Source organism: Micropterus salmoides, unplaced genomic scaffold, assembly GCF_014851395.1.
Source record: "Micropterus salmoides isolate LMB-PRFRI ecotype aquatic unplaced genomic scaffold, ASM1485139v1 Ms_hic_scaffold_15, whole genome shotgun sequence".
Taxonomy (NCBI): Eukaryota; Metazoa; Chordata; class Actinopteri; order Centrarchiformes; family Centrarchidae; genus Micropterus; species Micropterus salmoides.
This window is the reverse complement of record NW_024040596.1, coordinates 17,873,055-17,898,163: the sequence shown is the minus strand read 5'-3', so window position 1 is coordinate 17,898,163 and position 25,109 is coordinate 17,873,055. Positions and strand designations below refer to the sequence as shown.

General features: G+C 41.9%; 3 protein-coding genes across 3 annotated transcripts; all 3 read left to right on the top strand.

Moving 5' to 3' along the window:
* Positions 1–3,223: 3,223 nt before the first annotated feature.
* On the top strand, positions 3,224–3,895 carry LOC119903683 (unconventional myosin-XVI-like; the record flags this gene model as incomplete). Its single annotated transcript, XM_038719906.1, is given in 2 exon segments — positions 3,224–3,326; positions 3,884–3,895. Coding segments are annotated over 2 exon segments (115 nt in total), but the record flags the coding sequence as incomplete, so codon positions are not given.
* A 260-nt stretch (positions 3,896–4,155) lies between these two features.
* Positions 4,156–7,621, top strand: LOC119903682 (unconventional myosin-XVI-like). Its single transcript, XM_038719905.1, has 4 exons — positions 4,156–4,233; positions 4,372–4,645; positions 6,601–6,974; positions 7,092–7,621. Exons 2-4 carry the CDS (start codon positions 4,473–4,475, stop codon positions 7,619–7,621), a joined length of 1,077 nt encoding a protein of 358 aa, XP_038575833.1. The 5' UTR covers positions 4,156–4,233; positions 4,372–4,472.
* Positions 7,622–7,629: 8 nt separating this feature from the next.
* Positions 7,630–24,187, top strand: LOC119903681 (unconventional myosin-XVI-like). Its single transcript, XM_038719904.1, has 5 exons — positions 7,630–7,883; positions 7,937–8,337; positions 10,661–10,813; positions 11,549–11,634; positions 20,521–24,187. Exons 1-5 carry the CDS (start codon positions 7,630–7,632, stop codon positions 20,689–20,691), a joined length of 1,065 nt encoding a protein of 354 aa, XP_038575832.1. The 3' UTR covers positions 20,692–24,187.
* The last annotated feature ends 922 nt before the right edge of the window (positions 24,188–25,109 follow it).

Below are 25,109 nucleotides of genomic sequence, written 5' to 3'. Positions count from 1 at the left end.
TTTGCTTTTTTATTTCATCTTCCGGCCTCTTCTCTTGCAAAGTTTTTATTTCTTTCTTCATTTCAGTCTTTATCTTTCCCTTTTTCGCTCACCTGCACACACACCTATCCAATTTTGTCCTGTTTCTTTGGTCCTTTTCCTCTTTCCATTTGTCAGTCTTTCAAAACCAGCCCTGGCCCTTGACTAATCAAAATGACAGGCCAAAAATCAGCATTAATCTGAGGTTGCTATATTCTCATGAACACAAACACACCAGTGTTTACAGTACACACAAACACACACTTGCACACTGGAACCATGCAGGCCACTTCACTAAGTCATAGTGGCTGGCAATTAGTGTCCTGGTAACCATAGTGATTTATGAGGAAATCTATTTTACTGTTGCTTTTATTTGTCTTTTATGATACACTATGAGTTTTGTGGCTGGGTTTATTTTCTGCCTATGTGTAAGGTCAAATACTACCACTTAGGGCTGACCCCCAATAGTCGAAGATTCGATGCTTCGATGGGGCAGAGCCTGATTCGACTGTCAATCTCACAGTCGAAGCTTCGCAGTGAAACGAGGATCATGCCATTTTGCCGATTTGAAACGACTGAAATGCACATCTAGTGGCTGTTCACGTACACTGGGCATGCTGTATCGGTGTAAACATGAAGGAGATGGTCTATTCCGTAGTTACAGAAAAATGCAGTACTACAGACAAACAATCACACCAATTTTTATTTGGACCAATAACGAGCTGGGACTGTTGGCGAACTTGGGACTGAATGTAACACGGGAGTTAAAAGCGCTGCGGCGGTGAAATCAGACTGGAAGTCATCGCAAAGTAAACGGGAACACGTACAGTACAGTGTAGGCTATGGTGTTATTTGCACAGTACAAAATATTTTAATTAAAAAACATGTCAAAACTGTCAGTAGCACCAATCAGAGCCAAACATGATCGTCTGCTCATTGTTTCTAGAGTCCTCTGTTTTTGACCATCTTCACTAAAACGCCCTCTGTCGTTTCAAATCAACAGCATTTCCAAACTTCTCCGTTTTAGGTCTTCGTTTTAGTTTGGACGGGAGGTGCAAACTTAGCGAAAGGTCTGTTTTAAACAAAACGCATTAGTGTGGATGGGGCCTCAGAAAGGAAGTGAGTGGTTTAAATTCCAGCTGCATTGCATTTAACACCTTTGTGATGCTCAGTAACAGTGAGAGGCCCTTTTGCTCACAGAGAACAACATTAGCGCCTTGTAGCCCTCCCTTAAACTGTTATCAAAAGGGTTATTTCCCTTCTTTACTCCACATGAAGCCCCCTTGGGTCTTGTAAAAGCAGGGACCATCGATGTTTTCATATCCTCATAGGGAAGGTCATGGGTTTACAGAGTTCCTTTGTGTTTTATGGGCCCAGTGGGACGTGTGCTGTCTGTAGGACTGGTATTACCATACAGAGAGAGGGTTAGGTAGAGTTCAGACGGACCCCACTCTTGCAAATCAAATACATCCCAAATGCACATGCCCTCACTCACTCACTATTGACAACACAAGTGGGTTATGCTTCCAGCCATCTGCTTGTTATATTTTCCTCCTCAGATGTGTCACATCATCAGCTGGTTCTGCCTCTCATTAATAACAGAAAAGACAGATCACTGACTGACATAATGCACTGACCAGCTGATACAATGTTTGAGGGGTTTGTGTATTTCTATTCCTATTTCATTCAGAGAATGTCATAGTTGCTGACTTGTCTGTGTAAATGGATGCCTAAAGATGTTACAAAAGGGCTCTAGTTATAATGCGTGTTGCAAAGCCAAAGGACTGAAAATGTGGGCTACTTTAAAATATTGATCTGCGTGGGTTTCCCCTGTACCAGCGTATCAGCTACTGATAACATTAACCTCATCAAAGTTTAACAAATTAAGCTTTATTTGAGGTATACAGTTTCAGGGTATCACTGACATCCATCAGTTTCCAGATAAAGAAATCATATTTACCTGCAGCTCCTGGACAGAAATATAAGTGTAAATTCTCAGTCTATTGTCCAAAAATATGGAATTGTCACCCATGCCACCAACTTTGCAATTCATATCTAAATGTGTTTATAATCGGTTGCATGTCCTTGTGGGTACAAATAACAACTAAATAGGAAAAATGTTATTGATAATGCTTATGTCATCCAAGCAGAAGGAGATGCATTATGTTATACAGCAGGACTACTGGGTAAGTTAATGTTATTTATGGTGGAGCAGTGGATAAGAAACATGCCTTTGTGTGAGAGACCTGGGTTCAAAACCACTGTGAGACTCTCTGAGTAAGACACTTAACCCTTAGTTGCTCCAGAGGCGTGTGAGCTCAATTGTAAGTTGCTTTGGATAAAAGCGTCAGCTAAAATGAATAAATGTAATAAGTGTGCTTTTCCTATTATGACAAGTCAAAAATCTCCATAGCATTTACTGTGTACCTTGTGACTACCCATTCATCTTAATTTAAATGAGTATCCTGTTCAGTAGCTCTGTAGGTATCGGGGGTTGTCTGTCACAGGTGTTAATGCTCTAGCCAAAGCTGAACAGTGTAAATTAAATATTCATAACACACCACATCAGATCATCACATGCAGTGTGACAGTGTGGACCAGCGCAAATACACCATTTTAACTATGCTCCCTTTTCTTCTGCACAATTATGGTTACACTTACTTAAGTTGGGTGGCTGCCGAGTCTTCCTGGAGCAGGTGCAAAGGGGCTCACAAGGGCCCTTTGGAAGTAACTGCTTATGAAAGGGAGAATGTTAAGTTTTTATTCCACTCACATTTTTTGATCTGGTCTAAGCATTCAAATTGGCAAGTTTCCCTTCATAAGCCAGCCTCTGTCACACTTACAGTACTCATGCATTCATGTCTAAACATTCAGAATTCACACCGCATATAGAATTATCCACAGTTATTTACATATCAAGAGGCATACATTTTCTATCATTGAATTCTGTGTCAAACTTTCTCTTGCTCATTTTCCCTTTCACCCCTACGATCCCTGGCACAAGCAAAACATTGTCTCTATCCAGCTGACCATTCATAGCAGTTGCCTAGGGCAACACCAATAGGAACAGATGCTGTTTGGCTGGGCTGCCGTATGACCCCACTAACCTTTGAACCCATTGTTTTTGAAAAGGGGGTGTCAATATTTCTTGTCTAAATGTTTAAGTTCAACACTTTGTGTTTTCTGTTTTATTTGTGTGTCTCAGATATAAAGACCTCGTGGTCCCAACTTTGGGAGACAAAAAGAAACTGTCACCAGAGGAGAGATGCCGCTCAGTTCTGCAACAGTTCAAACTCCAGGGATGGCAGGTGTGTGTGTGTGTGTGTGTGTGTGTGTGTGTGTGTGTGTGTGTGTGTGTGTGTGTGTGTGTGTGTGTGTGTGTGTGTGTGTGTGTGTGTGTGTGTGTGTGTGTGTGTCTTGCCTCTTTTTCTGTCTCCATCAGTAACAAAAGATTCGCCAAATTACTTATTCCCGATCCCATGGAATCTTTGGCAACTTGTTCCAGCTGTCCTCACCTCATCATCATTCTCCTCACACATGCACACACAAACACACACACACAACAGCACAGACTCCTCCCCCCTCTCTGTGCTGTCTGCCAGACTGCTGTTGTGTCTGAGTGTGTGACCTTACAGGTCGCATCAGCTCCTGCCTCACACAGCACACACACGCTCCTCTACAATGCCCCACAGACACCTTCTCATACAGCCCTGCTATACATACACACACACACACACACACACTACTCCTACAAGTAGCGTGTGTTGGAATGAGTGTCCGTCTGTGGTAGTATGTTACCCCCAGCTCTGTGCACCTGTTATAGTGACCTCTGTCGCCAGCCACCCTCTTCCAAATGTCCCTTTAGCCCAGGAAGTGATCAACATGCAAACCCCAAATCCGCCCACACTCCACACCCACCCATATTATCATACATCATTGCTACTCTACTACTTCTCTCCCATCTCTCAAATAGCAAGTCACTCTCTTCTGAGATTTCAGAAGAAGAGGACAGCCTCTAGTGGGACAGCCTATTCTGAAGACTGATGATGATGGCAGTGAAGTGTCAGCAATGCTTTTGCATATTTCTTGATCAGATAACTTGTGTCGTTCTGTGTATAGATGGGCAGTAGTAAGTGTTTCTGAGATACTGGCAGGCAGACCAGCTCAACGACCGCTGCTACCAGCTTCATAAAAAGATCATCACCTGTCAGAAAGGTAATGTCCTAAATAACAAACCAGCAACCCATGATGTTCTTTTAGGGTTTGTATGTCTTTCTTTCACTGACACCTCTGGCGTCTCTGTCTTCCCCTCCTCCTCCATCCTTCTCTCATCTCCTCTTCCTCTTGTCTCAGTGGTGCGTGGCTGGCTGGCCAGACAGCGTGTTCAGCGCAGGCTGTCATTACAGCAGAAAGAGGAGTGCTGTGTGCAGCGTTTCCTGCAGGGGGCGGAGGACATGGGTCTGCGAACCTATGACCAGTTGGTCATCCAAAATGCATCTGACATCGCAAGAGAGAGTGACCGCCTGCGCTGCCATGGTAGCAGCCTTGTCAACACCCTCAGCAACAGCCCGCCACTTGGTGAAAGGCCTGAGCCAGTGGGCAAAGAGGAGGATCAGCCCACCAGGAGGTAAATTAGCAAACACCTTCACAACTCTGTCACCTTCATTCAGATTTGAAGACAAAAATGCATGAATATTTAAACAATGTAGATGTGTACTTATTATTTTTTCCCCATTGGTATTTCTAATGTTATTTACCCACTCTCGTCAAACATTCATTTGATCAAAAAGTTCAAGTGTTTTTTGGATGATAGACTGCACCATGCTACAGATTTCTTCGCACTAATGCAAGAATCAAGACTTTATACTCACCAAAATAGGGCTTTTATTTTTTACTACAACATAATTCATTATACTAAATGTGATGGCATCATAGTGACTGTAGGATTGTTTAGCCTGGAAAGTAAACAATCTACAGTTACCGTCATTCACAAGATTTGTATGAAGGAATCATTTCCCTTTCTGTGTGTGTATGCTTGTTTCTGCATGCCTATGTCTGCACAACATGTGTTTTTTGATTAATGATGTTATTGTATCTCTTTGCACTGTAGGCTTTTAACTGTAAGTTCTTGATGGATAGTGAGATAATCAGTCCTCATTATCAAAACCTATTAGTATTGTGTTGTGTGCATGTTGCTATGGAACGCTATCCTTATCTCCACCTCACCTCATTCTAGTATGACATATCATGCCTGGAAAAAATGGAAAAACCCTGGAGGACTGAGTTAGAAGGGTAAAAAAGGTTATAAGAAGCTCTTTAGAGGGTGTGCTAAATTAACGACCTTCATTTTGAAAAGCCACTTTTGGAATCTTTGAAAAACGCTAGCCTTGTTTATATTAATGCCTGAAATGTGACCGATGCATTTCAACACTAATAAACCTATAAATGTGTAACTGTGATATATATATGATGCTTACTACGGTATGCTGCATAATAAATGCATTTCTTATTTCAAAAGCCTTTTCTCTCTACAGAGGAAGCAATATCATTTGTCATGATTGTTGCCATTGTTACATAATGCAGATTTCATTTCAGTTTGACAGTGATTGATTATGAATATGCTTGTGTCTTGAGGCTTTTTGACAAAGTGATGTCAAGGTGTTTTGCTTCAAAACATAATCTTGTAAATGTAAAGCTTTAAAGTGCCTTAAAAAAGTGTATAAAGTAAATAGAGTGGACAATTACTAACTGTAGTATATCATTTTACTGAGTAATGGCCACAGTTGAAATACAAAAAGGAACCGCACTGTACTGATACACACTTTTTGATATACTTTAATTATTAAATTGAGTTTTAACATTAGGGTTTAGCCATACATCCTGAAAAATGAGAAGAAAGACACATGAGTGTACATACACACATGATTTCTGTATCCTTTATGTGTCCTTGACAGGGAGGCTTTGAACAGGAGAAGGGGTATCAGTAGGCGATCTGGTAGAGGAGTCATAGTCGGAGTATTGTAGAGGGGATTAATAGGCACATACACACTTTTGCACACATACACACAAACACACTCCCATGCAAACATTCACCCAAACTCACCTAATTTCTCTCCAGGTTTTTAAAATGCCTTCCCCCATCAACTTCACACATGCTCGGCCACCCCCCGCCTGCAGTCATGGAACCAACAGATGGCTCACGCAGATTAGCAAAGGAAATATCAAACTGCATGTTATCAAATTACTGCAAGGAGATTAGATTTAAAGCATAATCTCTTTGGTCTTTATCCTCCAATTGGCCTCCTTGGCTCCTATTTGTGGCATGACAGTTGAAGCAGGCATACATTGACTTTGAGTATACTGATGATCTAAATTATATAATTAACTCAATCTGCATCAGAAGATTATTGGTTGGGAAAATGTTTTGCCTTTAACTAAAGCTTTTATACTTTTTACTTTTTTGTGAAAAGCATGAATCAAGCACAAGCGATGATGTTTGTGAACAATACAAACTGTCAAACTTTTTTTTTTTTTTCATTTCTTTCATTTAAATATGAATTCTGTTATTCTTCTGATTTGTAGGGTTGTAGAGAAAAGTGGGAAAATCTATGAGGGTCCTCTCAGCGGGGGCAACAGAGTGATTCGCCACTTTCGGTCTAGCTCAGTACCCATCCCCATCGCCATAGAGAACATGGTCCATTCTTCTGCCATCAAACCAGTCGTGCAACAGGTAGCACATACCAACGAGGATGGGGCAGGCGGGGGAGGTCTTTCCTCTCCTCGGAAGCAACCTCCTCCCAAACCAAAGAGGGACCCCAACACTCGTCTGAGTGCATCTTATGAAGCTGTTAGCGCTGGGTTGATGATGGCAGCGAAAGAGAGCCCTACTCCAGAGGGGTATGGGTCGCCAGATGGAAGCCCTCCTAAATTCCAGCTGTCCCCCACAGACCCTGCAGGTATATGACATCTACTGTTCTTTAGATGATACAACAGATGGTGTTTTTTCTGCGTCACTGTTGTTACTGTACCTTGACTTTCTCTATTTTTAATTGCTTCTTTTATAATTCCCTCAGCCTTGTCCAAGCCCCGTCCTCACAGTGATGACTACACAACCATGAGGAAGGTTCCGCCTCCAAAACCTAAGCGCAGTCCCAACACTAAGCTGACAGGCTCATATGAGGAGATCAACGCTGTAGCTCCCCACATCCACCAGCTGCGTCCTGCTGATGTAAAGTTGGCCTTGCTGTCCCGTGCTGGTGGATTTGGAGGGTTTGGTGGTTTGATGCAGAGAGCTGCCTCTGTAGATGCCCCACAAGGGGTAGGACTGAGCCTGTACCAGAGCAAAGACGAAGAGGACGTGTACATAGAGATGTTGGGCTCCCAGCCACGGGCTCGCAGCCTCCAGGAGCCCCCTGATAGCCCAGAGCAGGCTGACTACGAGGCCGTCTATGAGGAGATGAAGTACTTCCCTCCCGAAGACGGTGGAACTCCTGCAGCTGTGGTTAGCAAGGCAGCCAAACGAGAGGGTCTAGGTTTGGGCCTGGTGGGATTAGGGGCATCTCCTCCTCAGAGCGGGAGAGCACACGGATGTCAGCTGGGGTGACCGCTGCCATGGACATCACTCTCTCACAGAGCAGCGGAACTCCCAAAACTCAGCACGGCAAAGATGGCAGCTGTGACATACCTGCTCCCTTCCCCAACTTGCTTCCCCACCGTCCACCTCTCCTTGTGTTTCCCCCGTCACCCGTCACCTGCTCTCCTGCTTCAGACGAGTCACCCCTCACCCCACTAGAGGTAAAAAAGCTGCCTGTGTTTGAGACAAACCTCAACTATGCTACTGGCCCAGACAGCCCGCTGTCCCCGCAGTATGCCCGCCAGAGGGCTGACTCCTCCCCTAGCCTCACTGTCCTCATGCCAGAGAAGAAGTCTACACCTCCACTTACCCCTCCACCTCCGCCTCCTCCCCCCAGTGCCCCACCTCCCCCTACAGACCTCCTTCACACTTCCCCTTCCCGCCTGAGGCCGGCCTCCTGGCTCTGACGCGAGCAGCATCTGTCACAGGGAGCTCAGACTCCCCCAAAACCTCATCCTCTCAAAGGGCAAGTGGGGAACCACTTGGGAAGCCACCTCCCTACTCCCCAGTGAAGATGTCTCGTGCTGAGCCTCGGAGAGCGCACTCATGCTCCTCCTCTCCCCTGCTGTTCAACCCAGCAAATGGTAGACCCCTAACCAGCCCACTGGATGAGCTCAACACTCTGTTCAGCTCTGGACGCAGTCTGCTCAGGAAGTCCACATCTGGCCGCAAGATGAGAGATGGAGGTCTGTCAGTAATGCACACATTCCTACACTAACACAGAGCTACACGCATCTAAAACACTAGCTGAGGAAAATCACTGCACAGAACACTGAACAGCGGATAAAATAACCATTTCTCCTTCTGTCTTAACTTTTTCCTCCAATCATTGATATTAATTCCATCTACATTCATGGTGAATGGTGCATTTGAAATTGGTATAACTTGGGCCAGACTAGGCCAAACCACCAATATGTGAACCTGCTGGTGTGTGGGTATATGTGTGTGTTTGTGTGTGTGTGTGTGTGCGTGCGTGTGCGTGTGCGTGAGGGAGCATGCGGCCACATTTGTGCAGGAGTGCATGTGTCCATTATGTGTTCTATCAACTGTGATGAGTTCATGATCAAAGTCTCCTGCTCTGTGCCATGTGATTTATTGCGTACTGGATGATTACCTTCTGTACAGCAGGAGTAGTGTAGGGTAGTAGGTAAGTAATAACCCCCTGTTTTTGTGTGCGGGTGTGGGGTGCGTATGGGTTTACACACATACACACATTGAGTGGTAGGGAGGTGGGATGTACCAGAACCCAACAGCCTTACTCATAAATCCCCCTTCTCTACATTTAGAAACTCCTTACATTGATTCAGGTGTAACCAGCCACCCTCTATGGCCAACGTGAGACAGCCCATTTGTTACAGTTTCTAGTGCAGTGTCCTTTGGCTCTGGGACCTAATGAGCTAGCTGCTATAGCCCACTTAACATCCCACTGCACTGTAAGTATGATCTAGTAGTGATGGCTCAGTGCACTACCTGCAGAGCACACACAGGCCCTGTGACACTGATGCAAAGGTTGACCTTTGCAATACAAGGCCAAATGTATTTGTCACACATAGTCAATGAAACAAGAGGGTCCTTAGGTCAGAGTTTTCAAACCCACAAAGAGATTACTATGTGGTGCTTTTGTGAAAGTGAATTTCCCATTGATACTGCAGCGTGTGAAAGCACAGGCATATGAGAGAAAGTAGAAGTTGCGTTGTCCACTGTGTTTTTATCCGAGTCTCTGCTTCCCTGTGTTAGTCGTGGCTGGGTTAATAATACATGAGCAGTAGAATGATGAGGATGGGTATCAAATATTTATCAGCTCACTCTTGTTCTACTGTAGACATTGTGACTGCACAGCAGCAGCAAACAGGACATCCCGAACAGTTAGAAAAATTACAATCAAGAAAAATTGATTGTGTCATACTTATAACTGCAACAAGTTCAAGGGGCAGGAAGCTGAACTCCTTATAAGAGACGGTATGACAGCAAGAGCACCGTCTGACGCATATGCCTCGCGGGACGTCTGCCACTTGAGTCTGCATAACCACCTGGACCTGTGCAGGAAAAGCACTGGCGTCATGGAAACTGTGTGACAGGGGAACCTGGCACTGGGGTTCACAACCTTGCTGTTATTTTGAGTGGGCAAAGCAAGGCAGCCCTCTTAGATCAGAGCGCAAAGGGATGCCAAAGGGCTTAACAGGATGGCCTACTTCCGTTCCCTCTCGGCTGTTAAATGACAGAGTCTAACACCTGACACTGTGGGAGTGGTCAGGGGTGACAGTTGCCATCCCTGACATCTCTGTGAAGAGCAGCTGCCTCTCACTCCACCTCCTCCTCCTCCCCTTCCTCATCCTCAGGGAATGAGAAAACCACAGCAATGCCAGGGGAAGAGGGCAAATGGTCTTGGCAGGCTTCAGGAAATCACTGTCAAAAAACACCTTATGCTTTAACAGCCACATACAAAAAGTGGCTACAAAAGTCCAATTCTCCTTCATGATAGTCTTTGTACAAATCCAAGTACTCACTGTGAGTCATCTCTTCACAAGCATGCAACCCTCACATGACCTCCCTCCCTCTACCTAGCCCTTTGTCCCTCAGAATCACACACCTACCTCATGGGACCTATAGTAGACTTTGCAAAGTTTATATTTAGGCATCTTGTGACCACGGGGGGGCCAGGAGGCACTCATTCTAAGTGTGGGACAGCAGCTGATGAATTCCCATTCACACTCCCATACACATATGTGCATGCAGTCACTTACTCATTAAGTGTGTGAGAGCATGTGAGCCCTGAGGAGCAGCAGCAGAGGAAGGTCATGTGCAAGGAGGGCTGGAAGTGGGACTAAGTAAAATATTAGCAGAATTAGAAAACTTTGCAATATTACAGCAACTCCCCTGCGCTGTTTTAGAGTCTGTTGTACCCTACAAATCCTTTGATTATATTACGCATGATGGAATCTAAATATTTACTGTAATTAATGTCTACTGTGTATAACATGCTGACACTTTTGACTATATTTTTCCCAGGATTCAATTCTAATATCAATCTGCCAGGGAGGGAAGATTGTGGCTCTGCCCCCACCTCACCATCTCTGCAGCTACAGGACAAGAACGCCAACAACCACTCTTCTCATTCACCAAGCCCCGCCCCCGTAGAGAATGGCAACCAGATTTCTAATGGTAACAGCCCGAGTATTATACTTTCACATGGCTCACAGGTGGATCAATGCTGAGGGTGAAACAGATAATACACACTAGAGCAAAAACAGGTGTTTAATAATTAATTTAATTATTAATACTTTTTGAATGTATTTACAAAGAAATGTGAGTGCCTGAGTGTACATCTAGATGAGTAGAGTGTAGAACTAAATGATGGATATCAGACCTCTTTATACCTGAAAGATACTAAAAGGCCATGTGATTCTAAATAAAGAATAGACTATTAATTTTCTAGAAAGTCCTACAGAAAGCCCTACAAAGAGTGTTAACACCACTGACTCAACAGCTTAGTCTGGCTTCCCAGATTACTTTCTTCACTCTACTCTCTTTTTACCCTTTTACTCACGTCACAAAAAGTGTCACATAATCACCTATATTAATATTGGTGATGCCTGAAATAAAAGCACTGTACAGGCACTGAATAAAGTGAGGAGAAAATGGAGACCACAGGTACAAAAGGGGATAATGTTTTTTCAGCTGCAGCCAGAGTGATTACAATATTTCTTAAATGCTCATAGAGATCTCGGTGGTGTTCGTTAACATTTCCTTCTGCGTGAGAAAAGCTTTTTCAACCCCTCTGCCAACTGCTTGTGTTTGAAGGGCGAGGTGCCCTTCAGTCAGTACCTGTCTGTGTGTGGGAGGAACTCCATTCAGATGTTTGTGCTTTGTAACGTGCTTTTAATATTGTGTGTTTAGGGACGCTGGAGGACGAGAGTCACAGCAAGTCAAATTCCTCCAGCTCCACCTCTCTACACAGACACATGGACAGCCATCATACTCAGGTAAACACACAAAGAGACAGGCTCCTAAAAGCACAAATGCAGTGATTGCAGCACACATAAATGTGAATTTTGTGAGTGGAATATCATTAATATTATAAAATGTTTTTATTCTGATGGCAACATGTGCTAGCCAGCTCGTTTAAAACCTGTGATTGACACACATACACATGCTCACATACACCCACATTAACATACGCACAATGACAGCACAACCACATCAGGCATGTATTTCACTGATGACATATGAGCTTTCTCTGGCTTTGTGTACAGGATTGAATTTAATGTCCTGCACGGTTGCACGCACTCACACACAGCCTCTGATAAATATAATTGATAAAAATCTGATGACCAAGTGGAAACCATGTTGAGTGAAAGAAACTTTTGATAACTGAGACACATATATTTTAGAAAAGCCTTAATTATTATAGATAAGATGTAAAGATATAGGGGCTTACCAGTGTGATTACACTCACATGACCAAGAACTTCAACAACATAGAGACACAAAGCTCTCATGTTGATTATCCTGTGCTACACCTTCACCTCAGGCAAAAAAAAGACAATAGATTTTGTCTTTTATCAACAAAGACCACCATCCGATTCTCTTTATATATGCTTTCTTTGTGTTAATCAATCATTGAACTGAAAAAGATCCACCCTTGCTCTGTGGTTAATAGAAGGATTTAGTTTTTCAAGTATATTTCTAGTTTTTTTGTGTTTGTGAGAGTTCAATCTCAGCTCATAAATACTATGTTTAATGGTATTTATTACCAAGCTGCTGAGCTGCAGATGAAATCATTATTTTATACTTACAACTAGGGCTGCAACTAATGACTATTTTCGTAGCCTGTTAATTATTTATTCGATTAGTCGACTAGTTACGATTATGTTTTTTAACCCCTAATCCTAATTAAAACATTTAACTAATTAAATATCTTTCAAGTGAATTACTGATCTCCAACACACAGCCTAACTAGCTAACATTACCATTAAGTGAACGAGGTTTGCTATTCAGAATGAACACCAGTATCAATGCCAGGGGGAAACCGGGGAAGATGACAAGACAGCGTAGGCCACTCCTATAATTCACTGATTTATGCAAACTTTAAAACTTGTAACTGTTTAACAAAGATTTTTGCTTTGAAAGTATATAAAATAAAAGCAAATTAAAAGCAAGTACTACAACCACAACTTTATACTAACAATGTAATGTGCATTTAGAACAATAATGCAACAGTCCCCTTTCATACTACTTCACTACGTCATTTATTTTATTTTATTTTTTCAAAAGTGCTTATAAGTTTTATAAGTGGAGAATGTTCTGTAGGCTGCATCACGAGCCAGATGTTCCTTGATGTACTTTAAACAATTACTCATTACTAATAACTTTTTTAAAGCTGGGTCTCCAACATTGCCAGCGTTGTGTTGGACAGATTTGTGCTGTGGTGTTCATGAGGTAGAGGGGGGGAGAGAAAGAGACGAGCTTAAATAAGCCTAGTAAAAAAACAACAACAAAAATCAGTATGTGGCGGTCAGTGCTGATATTGTGGCGGGCCGCCACAAATAAATGAACATATAGGAAACACTGCCTTTCCTCTGATGTTGCTGCTCTGTTGTTGCTGCTGCAGTGGTCTGAGTGACTGGGACCAGGGCGCTCTGTGGGCCTGACTGGCCGGCCGGCTGGCACCGCTATCCTTACAGGCGCTTGTGTAGCTTCTCAACCCCGAAAACGTTTGAGCACATTTTCAATTCGCCATCAACTTTGGTAAAACTGCCTTATTCAAAATCTACACAGTTGATTTCTCGCCTCAAAACTGCTCAAAAGTGTACTTAGTGATTAAATAGCGTACAAAACTTGTTGTTTGCCTCTTTCTCCGTTACTTTCCGCTTATCACAGGAATGCTTCTTCTTCGTGAGTGGTCTTACAGTCAAGCAGTCATGGCAGACAGTGGAAGCGATAGTGCCCCCAGCACTTCCTGTAGTGCATTGCAGTTAGAAATAAAAAAACAGAAATGTTCTTAATATAAAGATTGCCATCTCTCCCTTAAACGGCATCTATGTAACGATGTGTCGACAATGAAATTTCACATCGACAAATTTTTATAGTCGACATCGTTGATTACGTCGACTAATCATTGCAGCCCTACTTACAACATTGTGAGATAAAATAAACAACAGTACAAGTCATTGACAGCAACTGTGCTATGAGATTGACGTAAAGCAAGCAAAGCAACAAAAGCTTGTCTGACTGTCTGTTACACCTTCTAAATTAGCTGCAAATGTGCTTGTTAAACATGAAAAATGTGGAGAAAATAACTTCAGTTAACATCATCGCTGCTGAGTGTGGCCAGGAACACAACACAGCCAGAATCTGTGTACATTCAACATAACACATACACATAGATACTTAAATGCACACACTGTTCTACTCTCCTGCTGTTACCAAGATCATATCTACAGGTTGAGTGAGCAGTGAACCCACAAACTCTAACAGGAAATTATATTTATTTAAGACATCTGCTGTCATAACAGTAATTGATCTAGAGACTGTCGCCCACAGCGTCCACACTGTAAATGCTCTCTTCAGTATTTTGTGTCACAGTATCGTGTACTCCAGGAAGCAGCTGTTTTGTCCTCGTCTCATAGGAGAGTTTCATCACAGGGAAAATGATTTAGATTCATCACAGACTGCATCCGTCAGTGATTGAGTGTCACTGTCAGTGGTGCGTGAAGCACACCAATGAGCAAAGTACGTAGTGTCCCACTTTCAGAGTCGCTAAGGACACGCCATTCATAAAACACTGCCACTAGAGATGTGAAGGCACACGGTGTACCCACTTTACAATCCTCATGTTGACTAAATGTTGGGGGTGAAGTCACTGTTCGCATCTTTTTGAAGTTTAGTTTTCTAAGGTTTTTCTCAGAATATGTGAACTATTGGGCTGTTCTCTTATACCCAAATACTCTCTCTCCCTCTCTCCCTTCTATTCCAATGAGCTTGGCTGTTATTCTTACTCCCTCCTTTATCTTCCAGAGGGGCCATCTCAACTTTTCTCCATTCGGTGCGGGGGCCGCCCTCTAAAACTGCGAGGGGGGGCAGGGGGGCTCACTGGAAGCCCTGTTCACGTGTAGGGATGTGGTGAGTGTATGTCATTCCTCGCTGCTATTCACCCTTAATAGCAGTGTTTTTCATAGAATCAGTGTGGGATCATGCCAGTAATGATCCTTATTTCATAAAAGTAAGTAAATAAAATAATTTTTGTTTAAAGTAATACTACAGCCAAGTCTATTTTTAGGAGTATGAATGACTTGCCTCCTGTAGACTTTAAAGGTGGCTTTAAAGATTTTTAGTTTGCTCTTTCATGGAGAATGGAGGCAGAGGTCTTGAATTCATTGCAGTTACAATGGATTCCTATAATATTCAGTATTTGTGGCAGAAAAAGAATGTTTTGATCAAAATTTCTGGTAGTTTTAATGCAAACATTCAAATCCTCAGAGTAAAAATCTTGAAAACCACTGCTTTACCTACATCATTTAGCTTTACCTGCTCCCCTTGTTTACTGTGCTCTTTGTTGTTTAAACACTGGTCTGGAATCAGATTAGCTAACTAAAAAGTCTGATCCTAGAATCAGTGACCACCCCCCCCACCCCCCCCTTTTTTTATCTCTTGTTTCTAAAAGGAAACTGCAGCTCTTGGTTTCAGCTAGAGTCACGGCATCTATATATCTGCACACTATTGTTTGTTATAGATGATTTATAAGATGCTAAATTTAGAAAATCTGTATGGTCAGTTTAACCATCTGCAGTGATGTGGGTTCTTGAAAGAGAGAAAGCATATATGGATATGCTGGCTGACGTGATCAGTTACACATAACATCCATGTAACTGTAATTGGTACTGAGATGAATATTATAAGATTTGTGAATGATTCATCTGGTTATTACAAGCGCTTAAGTGTGCTTTCATTTATTTTAACTCTAATCTACTATAACGGTGTGAATAACTATTCATTTGAATGGATAAAATGAATACCCCCTTAAGTGTAGATCTCTATAAACGTCTGCTAGGATTAAAGGGAGCGCATTTCTCACATTAGGTTTTTTTATGAAAGATTCTTTCACTTGAGGCAGCAGCGTGACAGTCAGCATCTTACTGGAGCGGTTTCAAGGTTGCACGTGCTGTAGAAAGAAAATGCAAGAAATTTTTTTTGAGAATGTCAAGATTTTTCTACATTTGACTTGAAATTGCTTTTGGCAAAAGTGACCATGGAAAACACAGTTTATTGTATATTGATAAAAATGTCAATTTTGTGCATTCCTATAGATGAGAGGTGATCAATTTAAGTAAATGCATCTTGTAGTGGACATAGGCATCCTTGTTTCTTTTTACAATGTCCTTGAATTACCATATGCTAATGAAAAGGCAAACAAGCATGCCTACCAACACTGATACAAATGGATTTTTACAGCTAACACAACCTTGAACTTCTGAGTATCTGTTCAACAAAATAGAGCTGCAGTTTTTATCATTGCTTATTCATCTGCTTGTTTTTCATGTTGCTGAATCCATCACACAACCCCCTTTTTAAACGTTTCTAAAAGTCTTCTTCCAGATTATTTGCTGTCACTGGTGTTGCATCTAACTAAAGGTTGTGTAACTAGTCACTCCAGATCTTCATCCTCATGTGTCTGATATTATCTCTGTGCAAGAACTGGTCAGTGAAAGTGTGGCTACTCACTGTTACCATTAAAACATGGACGGCAAAACACTTTTATCTTGGTTCCTAACTTAACTAAGCTGGTGTCTGGAATAGGTTCATTACCATAAGTTCATTCAAGAGATGGGAACTACTCTGTGACCCAGAATGCCTTTCAGTTAGCTGCATTCCAGACTGTGTTTATGTAGGATTAGTAGATCTAATGGGATAAATGAAAAGGAAAGGATGAAGGAAGAGGGGGGCAGATAACTCAGTTAGGAATGAATAGACTGGCTTGTTTTGTTTCCTGTAGTTAGTAGTTAATAGCAGTCTTGACTAATCATATAAAGAATAGAGAGACTGTCTGTTTTGCCAGGATAATAATTGGATGGTACAACGATTAATATTCTTTGTTTTTCCCGTTTTAGACAAAGTTTAGGCAGAAGGAATGGCATTTAAAGTGGGAGAAGGACTGTGCTACATGTTTGCTTTCAGAATAACAACCCTTTAAGGATGAGACGGACAGACAGAGACAGAGAGCCTGTCTCTACATGAATCCCTATGTTTGCCATGGTTAAAGCATATGAGAGTGAAGGTGTCGTGCTAGTTTCTCTGAAATCCCCTGTCACCTAACCTATCTGGTAAAATTTCCCGGAAAGCGCTCACAAATAGGACCCTCTATTCAGTCCCTCTTATTTTCTACCCTCTCTCCTCCCACGTCTGGGGAAAAATGGTTTTAGAAATACAAACTATTTAATGACGCTCTTTTTTAGCTTCTTTTTGGGTATAGTTTAGTGTTAGTGTTGTACAAATGATAGAGGCTGTTGTACATAGTTTATGAGAAGCACCAATATATTGTAATTTATTTATATTCTGTGGTATGTAATGTACACACAGCGCTCAGCGCAATAAATCAGAATACATAGTGTTTTTCCCACATGACAGACTAGCGTATAAAGGTGTTTGGCTGTAGAATGTGTCTGTTTTATGAGGAGAAAATCAGAGGACAGGACATCAGGACATCCCAGTCTGTGAGCGACAGTTTGGAATGACCACTAGTCATCCTACATTACCATGTTATTACCATAACATTGCCAAACTATTAACATGTTGGTTTGTATATTGGCTCCCTCCCACATGCCCTTGTGAGCAAGGACATGGTTAAAATTTCAGAGGTAGGAGGGTGTTTCAAGGGAGGAAGAGAATCTGACTGTCCTCAGTCAGTTTTATTTTGGCTACTTCATAAAACTGGTGCGGAAATTTTATCTTGTTTATTGTCACTCATATCAGTTTTAGTAGATGAAATCTTTTTAGGGATTATGACAGTAAGAAAACATTCCTGCATTAAAACAAATGCAAGGGGCTGTTGTTTCAGGTACTAGTGAGACAATAAATTAAATCCAGGAAGACTACTTTGAGTAACAGATTCATGAGTTTGAATGCTTCTCAGACAACAACAACAACAACGCTGCAAATAATCTACCAGGAATATGCCCTTGCATGTATTTGACTGGCCAACACAGCACCTTGCTGAGTGGCGCTGTATTGCGTTCTGTGAAAAGTTGAGCCAGGTCCAACGTGTTTGTCAGACGACCTTCCGTTGTTCTTGCCAGAGCCCTCTGCACTGGCATTCCCACACTGTCAACAGAGTAGTCCCATTTAGTGAGTAGTCCCATTCAGCCTAATTCTACCAGCTCAACCCAAACTGTGATGGCTTTCTACAGAAGTCTTCACTTAAAACATACACCCTTTGTATTAAACTACATGGTCAAAAGTATGTGGACAACACATTGTTGTATACTTCTCATCCAGGGCTGTCTTTAATCTAGGCCTCTTAGTTTCAGTTAAAGGAAATCTTCTATAGAATTCAATGATCACACAATAGTGTGCTCCCCTTTCCAGTTTTAGCAAGAAAATCCCCTTGTGCACATAGTGAGGTCCATAAAGAAATAATTTTCCAAATTTGGTGTGGATGAATTTGGCTGCCCTGACTAAAGCTCTGTGGCTGAATGAGAGCACATCCCTGCAGCCAGTTTCCAAAATCCTGCAGACAGAGTGGAAGCATATTATTGTCCATGGTTTTGGAATGAGATCTTCACCAGTCACACATAAGTGTGATGTTTGAGTGTCCACATACTTGCCATTTTAAGCACAAAGTCAATGTAATTTCTAAATGCAGCAATACCATCTTATTTTGATGTTGTGCCGAAGCTTTGAAGATGAGTATTAAATTGATTTATATTTTCTATAATCTCAGTGTTCTTCTCTCAGAATGACTGGATTGTCAAAACTGTATCTGATGCTTATTGCATTGAGTTTATGTGTATGTGTATGTGTGTGTGTGTGTGTGTGTGTGTGTGTGTCCATGGACACCGTGTTCCTACTTGTCTACTGTTCCAGTAGCTGGTGTTTCTGGCTGGCGCCAGTGGAGAGAATAGCCTGGCAGGGAGGTGTAAATTATGGATTAGGTTGTTGCATTTGTGCAGGCAATCAATCTGTATGTGTGTTTGTGTGCGTGTACATATGGACACTCACAGGTGTGTGGTTCTCCAGATATGTACATGGCTACATATGTATGTGTCATTATAATGTGTGCAATGTGCATTTATTTGTGTATGTATGTGTATGCCTGTCTATGTGTACCTTTGGCTATGTGGCAATGTCTGTGAGGAATGCATCACTAAATGTACTGTATGCTTGGCAATATGCAGAGAAAATGTGGCATTAGAAGTACTGATGACTTGATTTAGCTCACAGCTCCAACTCCAGCAGATGGAGGAGGGAGTAGAGAAAACAACTGTTGCAGGAAACGAATGATAAAGTTTTTTTTTTTAGAGCATTACATTAAGTTTTAATCTGTTATTATGATAATTTTACAACGATATGGTTGACAATATGTTTTCTAGTTTTTTCTTATTGTCGATAAAGCCCACAAAAAGACTAAAACCAACAATGAATTGATCCTACCAACAAGTCTGCATAGCCAAAGCCTGATACAGCTTATCTGTTGTGCCATAGAGCTCCATTGTTCAAAAAATTCTGTGAAATCATCATCAATCAACATCAATGATCCACACTGTGGTGCTGGGTGACATTTTCCTTTTCCTTCAACATGGGCACTGAAGTTCACTTTGTGAACCGCACCGTCCTGGTGCGCTTTTATGTATATAAAACCACGGTTGAAACTAGTCCCCAACAAATGCACTATTTACTCCTGTCTTAGTAACATTTATTGAAAACCACAGTGCCCATGTGTTGCTCAAGATTTACATCTTCAGTAGGAACCATTGGGCTTGGGGCTGAGTGCTATGACAGCATAGGGAAGTAAGGAAGCACTGTGAGACAGAAAAACATTTTTTGCTTTTGGTGTTTTCATAAGATTTGTTGATAGGAAGAAAGATATAAAGAAGAGTGATGCCAGCCTTATCCTTTAAATCTCTTCTCTGAACATGAGTGAACATTTTGTTTCCCTTTAACAACCCATCCACTGCCACCATTATAACCTCCAATTCCTGATGTGGTCTGAATCATCAGGGCTTGGTCCTGTAGCAGGTATTACTGACAGAAGGAGATTGGAATTCCTGTATGATTAATTTACCTGGATATTGACTGGAAGGTGAATGATGGATGCATGTGTGCACGTTTGTGCTTTTGACCTGTGTGTCTGAAAAAACGTACAAGAGCCACTTGAGGGGCTCCTTCTTCTATGATGTTCTTTGAGGTGATGTCTGGAGAGTCCAGATATGGAAATTAGTTGCTGTCAGTTAGAGAAGGAATTCCCCCTCACTGCTTGCCTCTGTATTAACTGTCTCATGAGATGGCTCAGTGCCATCCCCAGATTCCTCTCCATGTTGTTTATTAGAGTGATTCATGAGAAAATCTGTCCTGCTTTAAGAAGAGAAACCAAGCCCAGTGATCACTGCCTCTTTCAAGATGATGGATCAGACGATGGTATTTAGAATTTCTTTCATTTTTGCCAGAACAATGAGCTACGGTTCAATTTTTCTTTTCATAAAACCACTGCTTGTCATTCACACTCCTCTCTTCCTACCACCTCCAGCCACAGCCTGGTCAGCTTTCTGTCATGTGCTTGTCAAACCATTCGAGGAGAGTCATTATTCAGTGCGTGATCTGAAACATGTTCTATTCTCTCCTCGCCTCTCCTCCCTTCCTCCATCTCCATCTCTCCAGGTGTTCCAGCGGTTTTGTCTGTCCAACGGGAATGAGAGGGCCGCCCTTGGGGAGCTTCTGCGATGGCGGCAAGTGCAGTGTGAGGGGCGGGGCGACTGGAAGCACCGTCCACCTCAGTCCCCACCCCTGCCCCCCACGCTGCTCTGGACCAACAGGAAGGCCTCTCCATGAAAGAGGTCGTGTGATGCATTCACATGTACTGGATATGATGTTCTTCCCTCCCTTTCTATTCAGCCACACTCGCACATGCTCTTTTTTTATGTGGACCAAGTAACCTCAGTGCCCAGGGGCTAGGTTAAAGCTTCAAGCCCCATAGCATGAGCCTTGTCCCTGGGCTGAAGGTCCTGCCCCTGCGCCTTTGACCTCAACTGTGGAGGATTCCCAAACCTATATGATAGAAGCTCAGCACTCTGTGACACTGACTAGTTTTATTTATCAACAGTGAGCAGAAAGCAGACACAGTAGAGGTTCATGGGGAGCTGCTTTTTTGTGTCAATCACATTATTATTTATTTTCAGTTCCTCTCAGACTAAATGTATGATGAGGCTGAATTAAAGAGCAGGCTAGCAATGTTTTGATAGTAGTCAGATACTAAATGGCTCTTTTAGTCTGTCTGAATCCTAGCCTATCATGTTGTTCTGCTGCAATCAAAGGAGCTCCTCCCCAAAACATGGTGCTGCTTATACTTGACATGCCGTCCTATGATGTTCCCATGATTGCTTGTGTGTGCATCCCCGAGTCTCAGTCCTCTCTGAAGTTTACAAGTCAGCAGACGCCTTCGGACACCTCCAGTTTTTAGCATCAGTGTACTGGCTTATGGGACATGGGACTTTTTCAGGTACGCAGCTCTCACTTAGCCTTTCTCACATTTGGGCTCTAAGTGCTGCTGCAGCCCTGGCAACGAGTGACCAGGGCTCAGGGTAACCTCAGTATAATATCCCAAGGTGCACTTCACTTCCCCCATTGTTACCAGCCTTTGAGGAACAAAAACCTCTGGCCAAAATGTAAACTACTGCACTAACCTTTACTAGGAAAGGGGGATTCAACAAAAAACCTGCTTTGGTTTAAGGTAAAAAGGTAAAGCTAAAATAACAGCTTTAGCTGACAGGTATATAGTTCATGTTGTGTACATGAAGCTCTGTGCCAAAGTGACAAAACCCTTGAACGATACATCTAAACCAGTGGTTCTGAAACATTTTCTGTCATGCCCTCTTCAGAAGCTGAAAAAGTTAATTGAACAACCCAGAATAAGGGGATTTCATATTTTTTAAATAAATTGAAGATTCAGATTAATAAAATTAGCAAAAAAGTCTTGATAGCATCAGAGCGCTGGTGTTTGTTTATGTCACCATATGAATCATATTCATGCAACTTAAGGTCTGCTTAACGTTGACCACCCACCTGCTGTGGCTCTACGCCCCCCAGTTTGAGAACCACTGGTTTAAACTAACAAGTATAGTTATAAAAAGTGATGCACACAGTAGTCCGTATATATATGTACAGACTGACATACATGACCAAACCATAGATGTTACTGCGGTTCAGGGTGAATCAATGAACCGTTTTTAAATAGATCAAAAGAACATGTCAAAAAGAAGGGAGAAAAACAACAGTCTACACTTGACAAGTGGTGACCTAACTCTCATTGTGTCTCATCAACACCAGAACAATTTCATGAGTTCAGTGTTGTTCAGGAGACTGTGCAGAGCTCAGAAACTCACGCACAGATGAACTCGACTATTGTACAGATGTCCTCCAGCGTGGTTGTGTCCGCACAGACGCCCTTTACTTCCCGTGTCCTCCCTTCATCTCCTTCCCCAATTTGACCCCAACAAACCGGACCCTCCCCCCACGTTCCTAATGGATCAAACCGGCTCTACGGGTGTCTCCATGGTAAACACTCTGTAAATAGTAACCAGTGTTGTATGTTCTACCTTTTACTATAGCAGAAAAGCACAGAGATTGATTTGAAAGATGAGGAAGAGATGAGATAATACTGTCTATGATGGTGAAACTGAGATTTAAGAATGTCTTGGGTTAGATGCAATGACTGAGGTAAAGAGAAGAGGTTTATTTTAAAATGTGAATCTTTTTTTTTTCAGAATGATTGTCTATGGCTATGAAATCCTTTATACTCTATTTAATAGTATTTGTTTATTCCCTTCTGTTCCTATGATGCAAGGCAGATGTTTTCATTGTATATGGATGTTTTTATTGCACAATATTTATGTGGTGTTGTGTTGACTTCTGTAATGGGCTGGGTGTGTCTCGACAAGCTGTTTGATCTTTGAAGATCGGTCTGAATTATTAGAGCCGCAAAGTATCAATAGCTCTAATTGATTTCTCATCCCCACTGATCACCCACAATGTGTCTGATTGATTCAGCCTTATGAATTAGCAGCACCGTCACAGGATCGATCTCAGCTGCTGTCCATGCAGGTGCACAAATATTCAAGAGGAATTAGTATAGACAACTGATACTACAGAGATGGCAAATGAGCTGAGCTGTGTTTTGACTGACTGGCTGAATGTACAAATGCAACATTTTCTTTCACTGCCTGTGCACATCAATGACACCCTGTGTATCTTATTACTGGAACATGCGCCTGTATCTAAACAGTGTACCTGACTGCTTAATGTGATTATTGTCTTCAGAAGTTATGTGTGCAGTTAATATTTTTAAAGCAAGTTAATAATGACGCAGCAAGGTATTGATTTGCTCCATGACTCACACCTCGTGTGCTGTGATTGGGGTTGCATGAGTGCATTGCAGAACTATGTCAAACATTTTCATCATAGTATGATTCAGCTCATTCACACAAGGACTTAAACCTGCCTGTGATCAAACAAAATTGAAAGGTCAAGCCAAGAACCAAGATCATGCTAGTCAACTTGCCAATGCCAGTGAAAGACAATTTATAGCCTCTGTATTGGGTCTTCATTATAACTCCGTCAGTCATGTGCATTATGGTTTTGTGTATTACCATGTTTACTGATTTCATGAAATGAGATGTTTTTTATTGACTTTTAAAGCATATGAGTGCTTTTTACCTTGCATGACCACATGTTGGGCCTGGCCCCTTTAACATGTTCATGCTGAAAAGATAAAAGTGGCTGTCTAATATGAAGAACTGCTTCCCACTGCACTGTGAATCACTGCACTGTCCCCTGTGTCTCATCTAAACACTCGTCATCCATTTACATCCTCCTTTAACTCGACCGACCCACAGACATATCAGTTCCATCATATAGAATCCCAGATGACCTAGCTCAGTCTGTCGTTAACCGTTACCAAACTCTGGCAGCCAGATTACTGCCAGTCATCATTGTTAGTCAGGAATCTAAAAATCCTCCGCTCTGAGATCAGCTCTCTGGTGCTACAGCCAGTGCGGAATGGACGTTTTATTTGTCCCCAGTCCATGTATAGTTGTCCAGAGAGACACAGTATTTTAGCACCTAAACAGGGGTATCTCACTGCCTTTCATAGTGTTGTTTTTTTTATCGTAGTCTTTCTTTTGTACATGACACACAGTATATTTTAACCTGCATACATATGTGTTTGTGGAAAGAAAAGATTGTATGTGATGTTTCATAATTATTATCTTCCCAATGTTTTATAAGTACTGTACCTGTACAGCAATAAAGCACAATTGTGTCAATGCCAGTCTTTACATGTGGGTGTGGGTATGTGACAATAGTGCATGCATCAGATGTACAGTAGTAATGGCAAGCGGGAAACGTCCGATCAGAGAACTGAGGCAAATGCTGAAGTCCCTTAAACCTGCGTTCTATTGAACGGCCAGCAGGAAGCAACTCTTCTGGTTGCCAAAAGAAGTCCGGTCCAATAGATATAACGGTAAAATGACCCTACTTCTCAGCTGATTTATCACCTCAGTAAACACTTTCCTAATGAGTTTATGGTGTTAATCGCTAGTTTCAAGTCTTCTTCAATACAACATGATGTTCATTTAGTAAATTATGGCCCCATTTAGAGGAAAATAGACCATAAAGCAGACTACGCTTTAGGGCGGGATTATCTGTGATTGACAAGTCGTTACCATGGTTACCTGTTAATCGGGCTAGAGTGCGTCGTACTCTCAGCACTGCGTAAATTTAACCAGAGCTGTTGAAAAAGCTTATTAGGAATTGGCTGTTCACTTTCTACAGAGAGATGTAGATGTAGTACATTTAGTTTTAATACTACTGTTCCCTAGACAAAATTGTCAGCCCTGTTAAAATGACAGTTAACGTGAATTACAAATGCACCTCGCTAAGCACAGAGGTGGAAAGAGTACTAAAATATTATACTGAAGTAAAAGTACTGTTACATTGATGGATTTTTACTTCAGTACAAGTAAAGTTACTGTTATAAAAATCTACTCAAGTAAAAAGTAGCTCATTTAAAATTTACTCACTTAGTTACTATTTTATCCTAAAATAACTTATTTATACTGATTTAATATCTTATTTATAGCCCTTATTATATTTTATTTAATGAAATCTCAGTCGTTTGCAATTTGATCTGGGCACAACACCAGATATTAGTTTGTTTGACAGATCCCTTGCTTAAGCAATGGCGCAAAACAATG

Coding starts and splice junctions, on each gene's coding strand:
- LOC119903682 (XM_038719905.1), top strand. CDS start 4,473: ATGGGTCTGCGAACCTATGACCAGTTGGTCATCCAAAATGCATCTGAC. Junction 4,646..6,600: donor GAGGATCAGCCCACCAGGAG/GTAAATTAGCAA, acceptor TCTGATTTGTAG/GGTTGTAGAGAAAAGTGGGA. Junction 6,975..7,091: donor GTCCCCCACAGACCCTGCAG/GTATATGACATC, acceptor TAATTCCCTCAG/CCTTGTCCAAGCCCCGTCCT.
- LOC119903681 (XM_038719904.1), top strand. CDS start 7,630: ATGGACATCACTCTCTCACAGAGCAGCGGAACTCCCAAAACTCAGCAC. Junction 7,884..7,936: donor GACAGCCCGCTGTCCCCGCA/GTATGCCCGCCA, acceptor TCCTCATGCCAG/AGAAGAAGTCTACACCTCCA. Junction 11,635..20,520: donor TGGACAGCCATCATACTCAG/GTAAACACACAA, acceptor CCATCTCTCCAG/GTGTTCCAGCGGTTTTGTCT.